This window comes from Coturnix japonica, chromosome 2 (assembly GCF_054131305.1).
Source record: "Coturnix japonica strain WE chromosome 2, WE-NBRP24, whole genome shotgun sequence".
Taxonomy (NCBI): Eukaryota; Metazoa; Chordata; class Aves; order Galliformes; family Phasianidae; genus Coturnix; species Coturnix japonica.
In genome coordinates, this window is record NC_140664.1 from 105,322,110 (window position 1) to 105,339,003 (window position 16,894).

At 37.5% G+C, this 16,894-nt stretch overlaps 1 protein-coding gene across 23 annotated transcripts in view; it reads left to right on the top strand.

Annotated features, from left to right (window-relative positions):
- The window catches only part of THRB (thyroid hormone receptor beta), a 162,622-nt gene that overhangs the window by 119,007 nt on the left and 26,721 nt on the right, over positions 1 to 16,894 (top strand). The window contains exon 1 of one of the 23 annotated variants that reach the window (XM_015853979.2): positions 1,386 to 12,596. The exons of the other annotated variants lie outside the window; for them this stretch is intronic. Within the exon in view, the coding sequence (XP_015709465.1) occupies positions 12,269 to 12,596 (328 nt within the window). The 5' untranslated portion in view covers positions 1,386 to 12,268. Of the gene's footprint in view, positions 1 to 1,385; positions 12,597 to 16,894 lie in introns of those variants that run through there. 23 annotated transcript variants of the gene reach the window in all.

The following is a 16,894-nucleotide window of genomic DNA, read 5'->3' on the forward strand; positions in this document are numbered from 1 at the left end:
ACTCCCTTGGGCCAGCAGTGACTGGACATCTGGCAGTGAGAGCTCCCATTCAGTTCATTTGTCCTTACTATGCCCCCAGGTATCCATCCAGCAGTGGCTGCTGTTGGAGAACAGTAGTACCACAAGCCCTGTGGTTCAAGCACTGGCTGGCATGTTCTGATACGCCTCATTCCCAGAAAGACTATATTCCCTGTGATGTACAGAACTAAGAAAGGGCCACATGCATGTAACATCTACATGACTGCATTGCTTAATGCCAGTTTCCCAGTTCCATCATGTGTCCAAGTGTAACTTGAATCCCAGGTTCTTGATGAGACAAAAGTATGCCTGGTTTTACTTTGCTAGTTAATAGAAATCCAGTGCGTATTTAAAACATGGTTAACACTGGTTCACACTGCAGAGCTCATTGTGATTGCTGTCAGCAAGAACCAGGATAAAGCTATTACATTTCACAGTGCATGTTCCTCAATGTTCTCTGTTCTTACACACTAAGAACATGTTGCAACAGTTATGTATCCTTACTCTTTCACAGTGATTTAATATTTGTCCAAACACTTGTTGGAAAATCTTTGAAATACACTATATTCAAAAGTGCATTGTAAAATGTTTAGTATTTAGTATGTACCAGTATTTCATATTACTATGTAACATTTATGCATGTTATAATATTGTCACTGCTGAAGGGAGTGACAGTGTAACAGTCTGGGATTAAGTTATCCTTGCACTGTTTTCTTGGTCAAGTAGACATACAAACATATCTGAGATGCTGACAATACCTGCTGGTTTCAGTAGATGTCACTAATTCCACCTTCTGCTTAGAGCCCTTTGTCACTCAAGGTATGTTTTTCTCTTACCATTTTATTCTTACATATTAAAATTAATACAAAATCACTTGTTCTCAGTTCTTTAGCATATTGTATGGTAGCATGGGTTGCGATTTATGAATAAGAATCTGGCCCCATCCTTCCTCTTACTCAGGAGTCTCGTGGACCTGGTTTAAAAACTGGGAAACTCCACTGTGAGTAGCTCAGGTGTTTGTAAGGGTGAATAGGATGTTATGGTGTTATTTAGGAGAAAAGAGAAGGAAAGGGAATGAATGGGAACAAAGGAAAGAAAATGCTGTGAACTGATGCAACAGCAACATGAGGAAATGAAACCTTTGTCCTGTCTGGCACAGACAGTTTTATCATTCCCAGTACAAGCATATGTCAACTTTGTATGCTCTTAGGTTTTGTTACTCTGTGCTTTAAAATGCTTGTACAAAGTAAGAATCTCATTTTAATTTTGCCTGAAGGGGGTGATGTCCTTTAATTGTAGCTTTTGTTTGTTTATTTTTGTATTAAGTCATTAGTTAAAAATATCATTTAGTGCTATTGGACTGGGTCCACACAAATCTAGGCTGCTTGATCAACCTATTGTGCACCCCCTAGTCCTAATCCTGATTACATTTGCCTTAGTTGATCTCCCTGAAACCAGCCCACTTCCATGTCCTTAGATGCTTGTATAGTTCTACATTTAAAAAAAACAGCAAGCACGCTGTTGCACTTGCTGCTCAGTTTTCATTAGATTTCAGATGTGAGAATAGGTAAACCTTTGTTAATCTTTTGTTTTCCAGTCAGGTAAGGTAGTGACAATTCAGAGACTACTTGTATGTTCACCTATCGCTGTAATTCTTATGAACTACAACTTGAAATGCTTACAAGCTGAGGCAGTATTTGAATATAAAGTAACTCTGGGCAGATAATAGGTGAGAAATAGATGGAAAGAAAGGAGTTATTTCACTGTTTTCATAGTGTGTTATGTACTGCCATTCAGTCAGCATTGCCTAGCTGTGAACTGGCCAACCTTCAGATTCATCCATTAGGTGTCTTTAGCTTGGCCTGTAGTAAATAATTTCTGAGGAATTCTTCTAGCCTGTACTTGTTCAGCTCAGAAGGCCCTTCATCTGTTAAAATTCTGTCTCTTCTGTAAAACAGACTTATCTTTAAAAACACTGATGGGATCTTGACAATTTGTTTTTTCACTGTTGACTGTTTGCCAATTATCACTACAGTGATAATTTCAACCTCTGAAATTACTTGATGATTCCTTTACTATCATAGACAAGAAAAGCTCTAGGCCCTTCTTATTAGTCTCTCTTCATTCTGAAATAGGGCCTCTGGTTTTAGTCATGATTCATCCCAATAGGCTGTGCTGCTTTCTACTTTGATTAGGGCCATTTTAACAGTGGCTAGGGGTCGGGAGAGAGATAATTCTCATGCAGTCAGGGAGCTTTTACAAATTACATGATCATCCTTTATAAAGATTTTTGGTTTGACAAAATCAAGATCAGATGTAGAAGATTTAAACTGCCCTCTGTTGCAAAACAACAAACAAGCGAACAAAAGAAAAACAACAAAACACAGCTTTAGGAAAAATCAAGCAAGATGTGTGGAAGGAAAAGTAGAATAAATAATATAGTCCTGTAGTAAAATTGTAATTTAAGAATTTAATAAGCTAAATGGTAAACTAGGACATGCATATCTTCTGCACCACAGAAGTATAGGAAAAAGAGATACAATGTGAGATCCCTCAGTTCCTTACTGCTTAGTTGTCTTCTAGATAAATGTGAATGTGGAATGTCCCTGATGACTGGGGCGAATTTGACAAATACAATGGAGACTTGTAAAATTAAATAAACTGTAGCTAACATAGGAGTCAAAATAGTGAGACAAATTTCAGAGGGAGCTAAAAGGAAAGAATAGACAAAGCAGCTTGAAAGGGGTTAGCCTTTGAGAAACTGCCTGGGCAAATTCTGAATGATGGGAGCTGTAACATAATCTGTTTATTCTCATAGTTGAAATGTGTCAATTTGAAAAATCCCAGAGATATTTGCAAATGCAGTAATTAGCAAACTTGTTTTAATGCTCTTTTTTAAGCTAAGGAGGGCCTTCAACTTTCTTGCTGTATTTAAAAACCTGTAAATCTCATTTGACATCCTCTTAGAATCCTTAGGAAAGATGTACCATTGTGATGAGTGTGTGTCTTTAATTAAAATCAAAGGTAAGGCAAAGACTAATAACACAGGCTAAAAAACAGCAAAGATGGCCTTTAATAATAAAGCAGAGAAGAAGATGTAGGAAGTTTTGCCTAACAAAACAAGATTGAACAGCCTGGGTTATGAATCATTGATCTCTTTTCCAGTAATAATAGCAACAACTGAGTAACAGAGGATATAGCTAATCACTTTTTTAAATAAGGTGTAGGGTTATGTGGGGTCAGTGGTCTTGAGAATCTCACAGAACACAGAAATATCTAGTTAGTTATGAGTGAACTATAGAACTTACTTTATCTGTTACATGCATATTGCACTTGTCTCCCAGATTTATATAAAGAGACAGCACTAGTTCTGCAGGGAGATAATTAGAACATGATGGAAAATGAGGAGAGCAGAGTTGTGTTGAAGGATCCCTTATCTGCTGTTGCCATTGTCTGTGGAAAGGTGGGTTACAGTGCATGGTTCTTCTCCATGCCGAGAAGAATGAATGGCCAAGTTAGATTCAGATCTTACAGGGAAATTCCGTGCAGCTCCTGGAGGGTTTTACCAGAATAATCCAATCTCTCTGTCTGAGTCTGAGCTTATTATGGAGTCTAGAAGACAGAAAAGTGTTAAAACTGGAAAAAAAAAGAATATAGAAAAAAAAGTATGCCAATTTGTTTTCAATTGCCTATTATTTTCTGGATTGTATTCACTATTCTATTTTAAATTTAGTTGTCCACCTACGAGTGATATACTCTTACCATATTGCCTGCAGTTAAAGTCAGTCTTTAATTTTACTAAGAAAAACAAGTCTGAAGAAAGTGGGTATGATCAAATTCAGTCGTTGTCTGGACATGTCTGATACGCTGAGTGCTGTGATGCCAGACAGTGTCTCAGACAAATCTGTGCTATTAAAGTCCAACTGAGATAAAGTGGGTAGAGGGAGCACACCTTAAACTTAAAATATCAGGTGAGTTTATGCCACCAGAAAAAAAAAAAAAAAAGAAAAGAAAAAAAAAAAAACGAAAAAAAAAAAAAAGTGAATATACACTGAGCAAAGCTATAAATGTGAGCAGGAATTAATATAGAATACCAGAAATTAATATTAACTATAACTAAATATGCCCTATGTTAGTAATGTTTGACTTAACTCTTAGGGCAAATCTTTCAAAAATAGTAATGGTATGATAGATCTGGTAACTGAAATCTAGTTATTTCTGTAGATTATTATCAGGAAATAACTAATCTGGCATGCAAGTGTTTTTAATATGTAAATGAATGACTTTGTGAAGTGAAACGTACGTGAAATTTACTCAGGTTCAATAAAATAACAGAATCTTATTGTGATTAAAACCACAGTGCATATTAGTTGTTAAATAACTGGAATTTACTATTTACTAAATGCCATTTGGAAAACTGTCTTGAATTTGAGTTTTGATGCACGTCGTATAAATTTCTTTAAATGTGTAATTCTTATAGCATATAATTTTGCTTCCCAAAAATAGAAGATGGGGTTATATTTATCTTCACAGATTTATCAATTAGTGGTATCTCAGTCCCTTCTATATGAAGGGATAAATAAATTCACCTAAGTATTTTGACCAACTAGGTCAAGTCATGCTGCCTTAGTCCCTTTTCTGACTGACACTGGACCCACACGTCTGAACTCCTGTGATAAAATTAGTGTCTGGTACTCCAGTGTGGCCACAACTAGAGAAAGGCAGTAGGTAGCAAAAGCGGAACTGCTAAGCATGCCCACATAAGAATGTCACACTTAGGTAACAGAGTGTCCCTCAGGTCAGCCTACGATAAGAGCAAAGTCAAACAAGGCTGAATCCGTGATGTTTTGTGTTTTAAGTATCTGAAAATTGTTCACGACCAGCCTCGACCTACAAGACCTCAAATGATCATATGAGCAGGGCAATAAATTGGTGGTAACTTGCCCAGGGCCCCGTGTCATGGTTGTGGAGTTGTGAAAGTAACATCTAGTGTTAGTCCACATAGATCTGTCTGCTTCTTTAGGCTTCACAGATGGGAATGTTTTATATTTAATTGTACCGGAGGGGAACTATGGTGGCTGAATGGGCATGGCTGAGAGGCTCTGCGTTGTACCGGTGCAGCCAAGTGGATGAGAGTACCGCGCCAGCAGGAGAGCTGGGGAAGAACTTGCTTTCCAAAACTCCACACCTGAGCAAGATTCTGGCAATGCCAACAGTCTGTAGCCCAACTATATTTGCCAGCCATCCAGAAAGTGGCCTCTTGTCATGGCACAGGCTGATTCACCCTCCTGAAAAAAATCCGAAGTGGAATGTAGTGGGCATAGCAGAAAGCGATTTGTTTAGGAAAAGGTTCTCCAAAAGTGATGGTATCCAGAGGAATGGACAGCAACTCTCACAGTGTCGGCGTGCTTCAACTTGGACTAGCACAATTTTCCAGCCAGGCCATGCAAAAGCAAACTTTCAAGTCCTATCAAGTTCCCAGGAATATCAAAAAGAAGAAAAAAAATATAAAGGTAACTGGCTTTACTATGCAAAGCACAGCAAACAGTGTATTAAAAGGAAAAAGGCAGTTATATCTTTGTTTACATTTGAGAGATTGGCCATTGATAATAGCATTATTATGTGGGGAGAGTTTTCTTGTTACTATTTTGCTGTGTTTTGCGTCACGGATAATTGTGATTTTTAGTATTCCTTTTGACATAACTTGTTGGCTTTGCAGGGAGCCCTAGTGACAATGTGATAAATACTTACTGGGGTTTTGTCTAATTTGTTATCTAGTTTAAAATCATTTATATTCCTTTAGCCCTTTAAAACTTTATTTCTCTCTCTGTGGTGATAAGCAGATTGTCTTTTTTGAACCTGGACTTTTTGAATAAAGCACTCCCTTAATGCCTTAAAAAAGCGTAGACAAAGTAAAGCACTTGTTTACTACTCTCAGAGCATTCATCTCTCACCTGACTGTGCTGTTTGCCTTTTCTTCTTTCTCGTTATTAACCATCCCTCAAAGCTTCAGTAACTGCACATTAAGAACTCAGATAAATGCAGCTTCTGAATATTCTTTGATTCCGTAATGAGAAAAAAATCACCATCCTCTTTCAGATAGCTTTTTTTGTTCATGCTAGAGCAACATTGAGGAAATTCTTTTTGGGAATTGCAGTTTAGATATTAGCATAAATTTAGTGCTTACGTTTATTTTATTCCTTTTTAAAGTGGGATAAATCGTTCTCTGTTCTTCTTTGCCTAAGAGATAAATGCTGCATATTGGGAGGAAGGGAGGGACTACAAGTTGTTTTGTTTTAAGTCTTGCGTCACTCCAGGAAGAAAGATTACAGTGTCAGGAAGGATATCACCTCATGAAAAAGTTAAACTGGTCTAAGTACCTGATTTCTTTAGATTTAGTTGCTCTTCACCTCAGAATGCCTCCTTGCTAACAGATGTCAGGTGTTGATCGCTTTAACGTCTTACTTGGGGCTGTCAGGAGGCTGCCAAAACCCAGACGGTCCCAACCAAGAGTCTCTTAATCATGTTGTGTCAAGCTGTATTAGCTGCTTTTCAGTTCTGTTTTATTTTTGAACAAACTGAGCTTTTTATTTCAAATTTTTCTTGTGGAGCTGGGGAATGGAATGACTCAGAAAAGGTTTGCATTTTAAGCGCGGGCAGTTACTTTCTCGCGAGATAAGCCCCAAAATTAAGTGATGTCTGCTAACAGGGTCTTCCAATTATGAGATATGGGGAGACTTAACAAATTGGGTTGTCTGGGTCACAGGCCTATGATTGCTTTTAGCAATATTTATTCAGACACTATCTTAAAAGTTGTCCAACACTATTTAAGGACTTTGTTAGACAGGTTTTTGGCATACATCATGAGGAACAAATCCCTTCTGGAAAGACAGCTACTACTTCTACATGTCATAAAGGGTGCAAGGAAGTTATGTTCCATCCCATTCTACTCTACTCTATTCATAGTGTAAGAAAAGCACAGCAAAACCTGGAAGATTCTTGGTCATGAAAAAGCAGGCTCTGTTCTCTTCATTTGATGCCAAATTCAAGATGTCAAATATTTTAAGGAAGGGCTGGATTTCTAGTGAATCTGAAATTTAAATACAAACTATGACATTCTTTGTTACCCAAAACAGGCTAATGAATCTGAAGTATTTAAAGGAAAGGCATATCGATCCGGTATTTTGTGAGTCACCTCCAAATCTAGTGGTGTGTCCTAAGCAAGCTGTAGCACCTTTTGTGAGTGAAGCAGTTTTTGAGAAGGAGTAAACTGACACGTGTTGAGAAAAGAGACGTATGTTGTGTAAGTGAGCACTTCATCGGGTTTAAGCCAGAGGCAGCTAGTTTGAAGCTTGCTGTATCTGTTCCAAACACAAAGGAACTCTTATGCCAGAAAGTTTCAGCTCTTTTTCCCTGTACTCTATTTGCCTGGCATTACAAATGCAGGGTAGACAAAATGACAATTTTAGTGCCTTTGATTCCATTGAGACACTCTCTCTGAACCATCAAATTGTAATTTTACAGCAATAAAATTGCATAGTTTTACATACCTTTTGACTCAGTCAGAAGTAGAGTATTCAAAATAAGATAAATATTGTATAGGGTTCCTTTTCTGTTCTTGTGTTTGGTATCATTTTGGATTCTGAAGTTTGAGTTGTTCTGTCTAGGTTTGTAATGTTATCTATGAGGGTCAGAACTAGTTCAATAAGCAGATACCCAGCTTCCGCAAACAAGAAGTTTGCAAGTTGTATTTTTTGAAGCATCATTTTGAGTCTTCTCTGGTCACAGAGTGTAAAGTACATGAATTGTAATGTAGTGCAAAGCTATACATTAACTCATGGCTGTAATTTGTGGGCAAGAAGATAGCTGAATTTTGACATTTGATGTGTTGCAGAAGTAACAGACTGGGATGTGTTCCGCGTCAAGCACTAGGAGTCCTGGAAGTCAGTTTTGCATTCGTCTTGGAAAGCAGTGATCTGATTTTTTTTTTCTCACATAACCTTCATTAGAAGTAACTGAGAGAATGCAGGCAAGGCAAATTACAAATAGGAAATGCAGTTTATTTTGTAACATGTAAAGATGTATATTAAAAACTAGGTACTGGTAATATGAACATAGATAACAGAATTAGAAAGGTACGGTTAATCCTTGCATCAACATACTCCAATGTGCAAAGCTCTTTGTGACTAAATAGTTCAGTTTTTTCCATCTGTGTGCATAAAGTATAAACAGAGCCACGGTACGATCCTGAATTTGGTCCTGCAGAACCCTGAACAATCTGAATGCTCTACAGTACCTGCTACATATGCTGAATATCTGGAATTGGAGCATAGCAGCCCTGCCTTGAGATAGTCCCTGCGGTAGAGCAGGGAGCGCAGTTTAGGAGCGATGAGGTGAAGGTGACTCCTGTGGGTAGTGTGCCACAGTCCCACAGGAAGTGGTGGTTCAAGATGGGATGGTTTACATTGAGCATTGGTGTTTTTTTCTGTGTTCAGGATCTCAGCTGTTTGGGGTATTCCATTCTGAGTGTCATCCACAGGAACATCGTTTTTCCTTAAAACTTCTGAGAGTTCATTTTGATATTTTGGTAACTGAGTTCAGTCACCAGAGAAGTGCAGCTTGTTGGGGCATTTGTTTGTTCATAATTAAAGTTTTTAGGCTGAGACTGTAAAACATGAGTCTGTGGAGAGCAGCGTGATGTACTGTAGGGCAGTCTGCCTGCAGAAGCCTCCCTTCAGGCATATGCCGCGAGGCTGTGTAGTTCTGCTCAGCCACAGTAACATCGCTGACTGCACTGCACTTACTTCTGATTTACATCAGGTGAGTATCTCAATACATTTGGGGCATTCAGGGTTCGGGTTTAGCATTAATATTTTTCTTTTTTGATACAATGAACCGACACCTCCAACTTCTTTCTAAGATTCATATCTCGAATCGTCTTCTGCCAGTATGTCAAAGGTTCTACCGTTGCCCTCTGCTTGCAGCTGAGGTTTTGTTCCATTAGCAGTCAATTTCCGTGTGTTACCAAAAGCAGACACCTGTGAACTAAGAAAATTCTAAATGTGATACTACACTGCTGAAAGAAGTGAAAGCTCAACTTGACATGTTTTAAGACTCTAATGTTCAAATCAGAATGCAAGATGAAGAACAGTTGTAAATATTGTTTTCTACTCTAGTTTCAGACTTTTGAAAAGACCTGTCTGACTGCATTTTTATCAGATGATTTAATTCAAAGTAATGCATGAAAGGGGCCTGCAGGATTGGACCCTGAGAGTAACATGAAAATATTATAGGAATATTTCAGTTTTAAATGGTGATGTTAAATCTTTACAGTGTTTTTGAACTGATTTGTTTCCAAGGGAACAGCAATCCACAGTTCTATAAACCTTTTCAATGTTAGCACATTACAGGTAGAAACCTAATTCCCTGGCAATGTTTATCATTCTCTCTTTTTTTTCTTTTTTCTTTCTTGGTAAGGAAAGACTCTGATCCATCCCCTTTGCTTTTTCTCTTCGTTCTTTGCAATTTCTTTTAAATTAATTTCCTTCTGATATTACAGCCACTCTGTGAAAAGTGGCACATGTGACACACTTCAAATATTATTGACAGAGCAACAGAAAACAAAAAACAAATGTTTTGAGGAATTGATCCTGGAACAGAATGAAATTCACAGACTGTGCCACATCATGATACTGTATCCTCAGGTTTAATCCTGGCTGGGATGGCTCTGTCTGCCTACGGTCGCAATTCTGTTTAGTTTTTCAGTAACAAACCTATAACAATGAAAGGGAAGAACAAAGAAGAAGAACATGTTGCTTCATCTGGTAGAACAAATCCACAAGGGAAGAAATGCCCACTGAGAACTTGAAGTTCAGTCCTCAAAAGGTTTTTCTGGATGGCGCAAAAATTTCTTAAGCGTTCTGCTCTGCTGTCCTGTAAAATACAGCCTTACCTTTGTGCAGCCTCACTTGTGGAATGTTTTCTTTCTGGGAAGCATGGAGAAGTAAGCTTGGCAGGTTGTATGCATCACATTTGTATGTAGTACAGAATTACCAGCTGATCACATAAATGGGCATGGTTAGATGGTTTCTACGTAAACAGCTATTACATATTTTCTAAGGAAACAAAGGCATGTTTTTATAGGAAATGCTGAACATCCATTCTAGAGAAATCAGGTCCTGCCAGAAACATGCTTTTTATCATAGACAATTTCACTGTTTGTAAAATCTGGATCATAAACTGGAACTCAAATGAAATTTTCTATGTGAGCTTCGTTGCACTGCTTCACAACTCTGTTTGAGTTCAGTCTGTGTTAAAAAGAGTACGGAGAATGTGAGTTCACCAGTGCCTTACTTCTGGGATTTTACTGTTAGTGCTTTTAGTGAAGTAAACTGTTATTTTAAATTATCAGTTTTATCAGAAAAAGTTTGTTTTGGAAGTAGCTTCATTAGAAGTTAGACTTCTGTAGAACTAATCTTGATAGAGTACATTTCAACTTCTTTAATGTAGAACTATTTGTGGATGTGTTAATGAGGAATGCTTCTTTCATAGTTAAAAGTATTCCGAGCATAAACAATGACTTCTCTCATCTTCAGAAGCTTGAGTTCTGTTCAGCCTGGATGTTAAATACTGACAGGCAATGCTTCTCTCTCAACTGAGTTAGTTTGCGTATGTGTTGGAAGGGAGACCATTTCTCTGTGGGCTCTTCACGGTAGTCTAAAACATTTAACAGTGTGGGTAAGGAGAAATGTATACTTGTCATGCCCAATTCTTCTGTATTTAAGAGAACTAGTGAGGACCATTTAAGGTGTATCTTGATTTAGTCTGTTAGATGTATTCTTAAAATCTCATATTATAAGGGCCAATCTACAGGGTTGTTTTGGCAATCTTGTGCATTGTTTAAAATGAGTGAAATAGCAAAGCTGAGACCTCATTGTCAAACCACTATTTCTGCTTCATAATAATAAGTACTGACATTGAAAAGAGATGCCATCTTATTTCTGACTTCACAACTTTTACTGCATTTCAGCTGTGCTGTAAAGAAAACGTGTTTTGCCTAGTGAAAAAAAAGACAAAAAAAGACAAAAAAAGACAAAAAAAGACAAAAAAAAGACAAAAAAAGACAAAAGGCAGCTAGTTTGAGCTAAAAATGAAGCAGTGTCTTCTGAATGAAAAAAGGAATGGCTGTTTAAACTACATACAGTAATTGCAATGATGTTTGGGATATGGTTGGCAATTGTAAGAGCACGTAGTATTTGTTGTAGTAGCATTTAAAGGTTCACAGCTCATACATGAACCAAAACAAGCAAAAATCTCTCCGTACTCTCATCTGTATGTTGTCACAAAGACGGGTTTCTGAAAGTGCTTCTTTACCGAAACATAAAAGATAACAAAGCAAAATAGCCAAACAATTAGCTTATTGATGAGGTTTAAGCAGAGTTCCTTTTGCTGATTAACTGATAATATTTTGAAGTTTCCCACCTGTTGAACTCAATAGAAATTACCTCCACAAATCACTGAAGTTTAAAAAAGCTGCTTTCCCGTAAATGCATTACCAGGCAATAGGGAGGATTGTCCGCGTGTGGAAGGCTGGGGAGATTCATGCATGTAATTCTGTAAAACAAAATCAATAAAGCTGATGACAGATTAAGTTGCTAAATTTTGTAAAACTAGACTTCTGTTTGGGTCATCAGCACAGCACTATTGGATTTTCTGTGGTTTAATGCTGAAAAACAGGATTATTGATTTTAGGATTTTCAGCATGTCCCCTCTGGGAGTTCTTAAGCAGTCTTTATAATGCTTCACACTTAAGTTGACAACTACAGTGACATAACTGTGTCCTTGCCTTAGTAATCATTTTCTAATCATATTGGGAAGGGCTGAAAACGGTTTATAAAATGATTATTACAAACAGTGGAACAGGAGGGTTGTCGGGACGTCGCTTCTTTGTCTGGTGCTCATTGCTACCTGTCTGCCATCTTCCCTTGGAATTAACTTACAGTCACAGATTAAGACCTTTGACTGTCATAAATCTGCTTCCCAATATGTTTGACTGGCAGGGGAGTTCAGAAGCCATCCCAGTATAAATAGGATTTTAGCACATCGGGTGCCGCTCCAAAGTAAAAAGGGCTGTTTTGCTGTCGACTTTGTCGGTGTTGTATATTCAGTGCTCCTTTCCCGTCCCATGTGTATGCATGCCTGTGTGTGTGTGTGTGCGTACGTAAAGTAGGAGCTGAGATAGGCTAACAAAATGAACTACTGTATGCAAGAAATATATGAAGTGCACCCAGCTGCTGGTAGCAATTGCTACATGCAGTCCACTGATTATTGCACATATATCGAAGATAATCAGGGTTACAGCAGTTGTGATGCTCAGGTCCTGCACAGTAACAACATATATATGGAACAGGCCTGGGCGGTGAATCAGCCTTATACCTGTAGTTACCCTGGAAACGTGTTTAAAAGCGAGTACTCTGACATGGACATGGCCCTGAATCAGTACAACCAACCTGAATATTTCACCGAAGAAAAACCTACTTTTTCTCAAGTGCAGTCGCCATCGTACTCTCAGAAGAAAGGTAGGGGCAATTTATTTAAATAACAACAAAAAAAATCTCTGTTTATGTTTTTGTTTTGCTTTAAACTTACAGTTGCATCAGTTGGCTCAGATACATCTTTGAATGTGAAGGCTGCCTGTTCAAAATTGAAAGCAGCAGTAACAGAGGTTGCTAGGTGATTGTAAGGTTTTCTATGAGCGATGAGGATTTCCAAGCACTTTTTCTTAATCTGTATAAGACATTTTCAGTTCTATTGCTTGCTTTCTGCTTTTTCTGGCAATTAAGTTCATGTACTATTTAGCAGTGAGCTAGATAAGAAAGTTTCTCGTCTGAAATGTCGTCGCTATATATTCTTCATCTAAAGCTGTGTTTTCTAGTTGCATACGGTTTGTGTGAGTCCTTGTTGCCAGTAAATGTGAACTCTGTTTACTTAGCAACTCAGGCAAAGTATGTTGAAAATAGAACTGTAAATACGTGTGGGAAAAATGAATGCATTTGGTAGAGTGACTCTTTTAAATGAAAACCATATACTTTCTGATTGTGCAAAGCAAAAAAGAATGAGAATTCAAGCATACCTCTGTGCAACAATGACTATTCTGCATCCAAAAAGTTGATATAGACAATATGTTTGTGATAGAGAATATCAGTGCAGCATCAGCTCTCTTAGGATTGAATCGTTACTTGCTTTTAGATTTCCTTGTTTTAGTTTCATATAATCAGAGCAGGTATCCCTTCTCGGAAAGAGCCCAAAATACCAACAAACGCTTGAAAATCTTTTCAGTGTTGTTTGTTTTGAAGTCAGACAAGCAAACTGATGAACAGAGAATATACATCCTTTTGTTTTCGTACAGTCACATAATTAAAGAATAAACATACACAGTCTGTTGTAGCAACATAATGTCCTTTTTCTATTAAGACCAGATTTCCTGTATGTAGTTATCCAAAATCGAAATGAATGCAGTATAACTAGCTGGGTAGATAAAACACTATTTACTATTTTTAAAGTGGCTCTGTAGTCAAAAGTAGACCGGTTGATGTTGTTAATAATACAAAAATCTGAAGTATTTTCCTTCATGCAGTGCTCGCTGCAGTAAATCTGTATATTTGGTAGAAAAATGTCTTCTTAGTTTTATTATTTGAACAGCATTGCAGTTCAGAATGCAGGAAATATTTTTTTAAAACATCCTATGTCTGGAAGCTGTAAGATGAGCAAATTATAGGTAGAATAGCTGTGGATAATGCATGTTTTTGTATTGTTCAGCATTTTGAATGCTGTTTAAGTCTGCTTACTATTGGGAATTAACTAATGAACTTACAACTCTTTATGGACTTTTTTTGTGTCTTGGGAATGGTTAAAAAAAAATAAAACCTGCACAGAATCAACTTAAAGAAAATAGTCCTACTATTGCGAAGTTATTTAAGAAACATATTCTTCATAGTGCTAAAGGTTCTTAAATAGTATCTGATATACATATATCAGAGCTTTAAATAAGTTATTTCAGTACTCAGATATCTCATACTATTCATGCTCTGCTCAAAGTTTTTTACTTGTTTGGTTAAAGGAACAGAGTTATTCTCTAAAACTGCTGGTCTGCCCATGTTTGCTACTAGTTTGGTCTCCCTAAAAATGCAGTGAATTTTGATGGAAGGCGACTCTCTAGCAGGCTTTTAATTGATCATCCACAGAGACTGAGTGCCGTTCTTTGGGACTCCTTAGAGCCGCATTGCTGTGACAATACAGAGTTGCGTACCTTCTGTCAGACCTTTGTAAGTGCTGAGTTTGTTAAGCAGGACAGATATAAACACTGTGGGACATGTGCATCTTCTCTATCTCTTTTTTTGTGTGTTGTTTTTGTTGTTGTTGTTGTTTGTTACAATTTCCATCTTTTAACCAAGCTGTCATAAAACTAACGAGTCTTTTAATCCCGTCATAAGAACAGAAGGCTACATACAGGGCATGTGTGCCTGTATTGATCCAGAATTGATTTTGAGGGGCGAAGAGGGAGTTTGTTAAGAGAAGCCTCAGTAAAAGCCCATTAAAGCAAAATTAAGTCCCTAAGCAGGTGTCCATGAGGGGTCCTGATTGTTGCATTTGGTATTTCTGTTAGTCCCCTGAAATTTGTAGTAATCTCAATAAGATTCCAGCTGTTCAAATCAGATTGTACTTTACAGTAGCACATGGAGGCTTTTCATATCAAAACTTTTGTTAGTTTTTTAGATGTTTAAAGTCTTCCTTTCCATCTGAGAAGCAGAAAGAAACACCAGCATTTCATGCTGAGGAAGTTAACATTTCTAAAGGGGAATTTAATTATTTCTCTGTGTTAATGTCACTTTAAAAGAATTCCCGAAGTAGCTTCAAAAAATAAGAACAAAAGACCCCAATAAGGTGTCACATAAGGGGAACAGTGAGTAGTTTGAAAGTAGAAAGTAGCGCAGTCTGCAAAGTGCGAAAGAGCTGTTTACAGAGTCCCAGCATCCTCTGTATCCCCACGTTTGCTTCATGAGCAATATTTTGGCAACATGAAAAATAGGTCTGCAAAGTTGAGTGTGGGCTGAGGGTTGGATTTCACTTCCCTTTGCACAGAGTCATTTCACAGACAAAGTTAACAAAAGATGCTGGCTGCTGTCTGTGAATTTAGGCTTTAACCTCAGGCACTGTGGAGGAGGCCAGAAGTAACTGGAAACTGCCCTGAAAAATACTGATCTGCAGGCTCAGATTCTTGAGTTGTGTAATAGCACTGTCAGTACTTAGCCCTGTTGGCCACTTTTTTTTCCCCAGGTGAGGTTACTGAGATATTTATGAGTGCTCTTGGTATAGTGGCGGATAGGGTTTGAAAGTTATTGTTGTTACTGCAATTGTCATTGTTATTTCCCTTTGTATTTTCTCAGGAAGTTTGTATGCAGCTAAGGAAACGACTGCTAGCTTATGCTTCTGAATTAGTCCAGACTGTGTTATTAGCAGTGTGAAAACACCAGGGTACTCTTGAATACCTCAGAAAACACAACATGGAGGTTATGTAAAAATGTCTTCTTAATCAGCATGGGTGCAAGTGTACGTATAATGAAGTTACAGAGAGAGTGAGTTCTTTTCATCTTTGGCTCCTACAGGAGAGTAACTATGCTAACAATTATTTTGAGGTTAAGAATGATTAATTTCTCTCTTGACCACCCAAATAAAGAAGCAGCTGTGATCAGAGAATTGGCATCTATTTCAGCAAATTATTATGCAGTTGGAATTGTATCTCTTTCTTTTTTAAGAAAAATGTCAGTGGAAAATGCTTTTTCACCTCATTTACTCTAACCTTTGCACAACAAAATGAAGGATGGGAGAGTAAATTCTGTCATGCTTTGCTTTTGCATCAGTAGTAAAACTGATGTTCGCTGTGATTTCTAGATAAATCAATTGTTTATTATACTATGCCATGTTCTCTAAAACCACTTTAATAATTTTTGGGGGAAAAAAATTGAATGGTCCAACACTCAAGTGTTACATACAGTAGTGTATTTTGTACATATAGCTTGTAATGGGTGCAACTGCTGTACTGATCACAGCAGTTCAAGTGATGGCAGGGTTTGGGCTCCATTGACAAGGATTCTAACTCAACCCAAAGAGCTGGCTAATATTTAGGAAAGTCACTCAGAAAAGAGAGGCTGTAGGACAAGTTGTTCCTACTGTCTTTGCAAAATCTCTTGCCAAATTTTAGTAATTTGATAAATCAAAGAATGTTAATAAAATTGTGAACAAGAAAGCCAGCTAGCTGACAAGAAAAGTCAGAAAGAGAGAATCTCTTTAACAACATTTCCTGTGGAGAGCTAAGCAATTTTTCTCAGGAGGAATAAATTAAAGAAGGTGGCAAATAAAGATCAGTGTATCAGCACAGCCTTTCAGATGAATAACAATGATTGTACAAACAAACAAGAATGGAGTATGCTTTTTCTGACTTGGCTCTGTGCTTTGTCCAATAGACGTTCTGTAGACTTCTACACAAGTATACCAAGGATGATAACTGGATGGTTCTTGTGTTTTTCTTATGCTTTGCGAGGCGTAACAATATGACTATAAAATTAACATTATAGCAGTATAAATTTTCTTTTCAATTCTAATGCGGTTCAGGATTCCCAAGGTAGTAATTAATTTCTTCTTATGCATTTTCATACAGCAGTGTCTAGTAAGTGAATACGAGCTTAGGAATAAATGTGAATTCCTCATTTTCTTGAGTGGTCTCCAGTCACATGGGTTGCATGAAGAAAAAAAGATTTCAGGGAGTACATTTATTACGTGACTGTGCCAATGTACAGTGAAAAAATACTGCGTAATG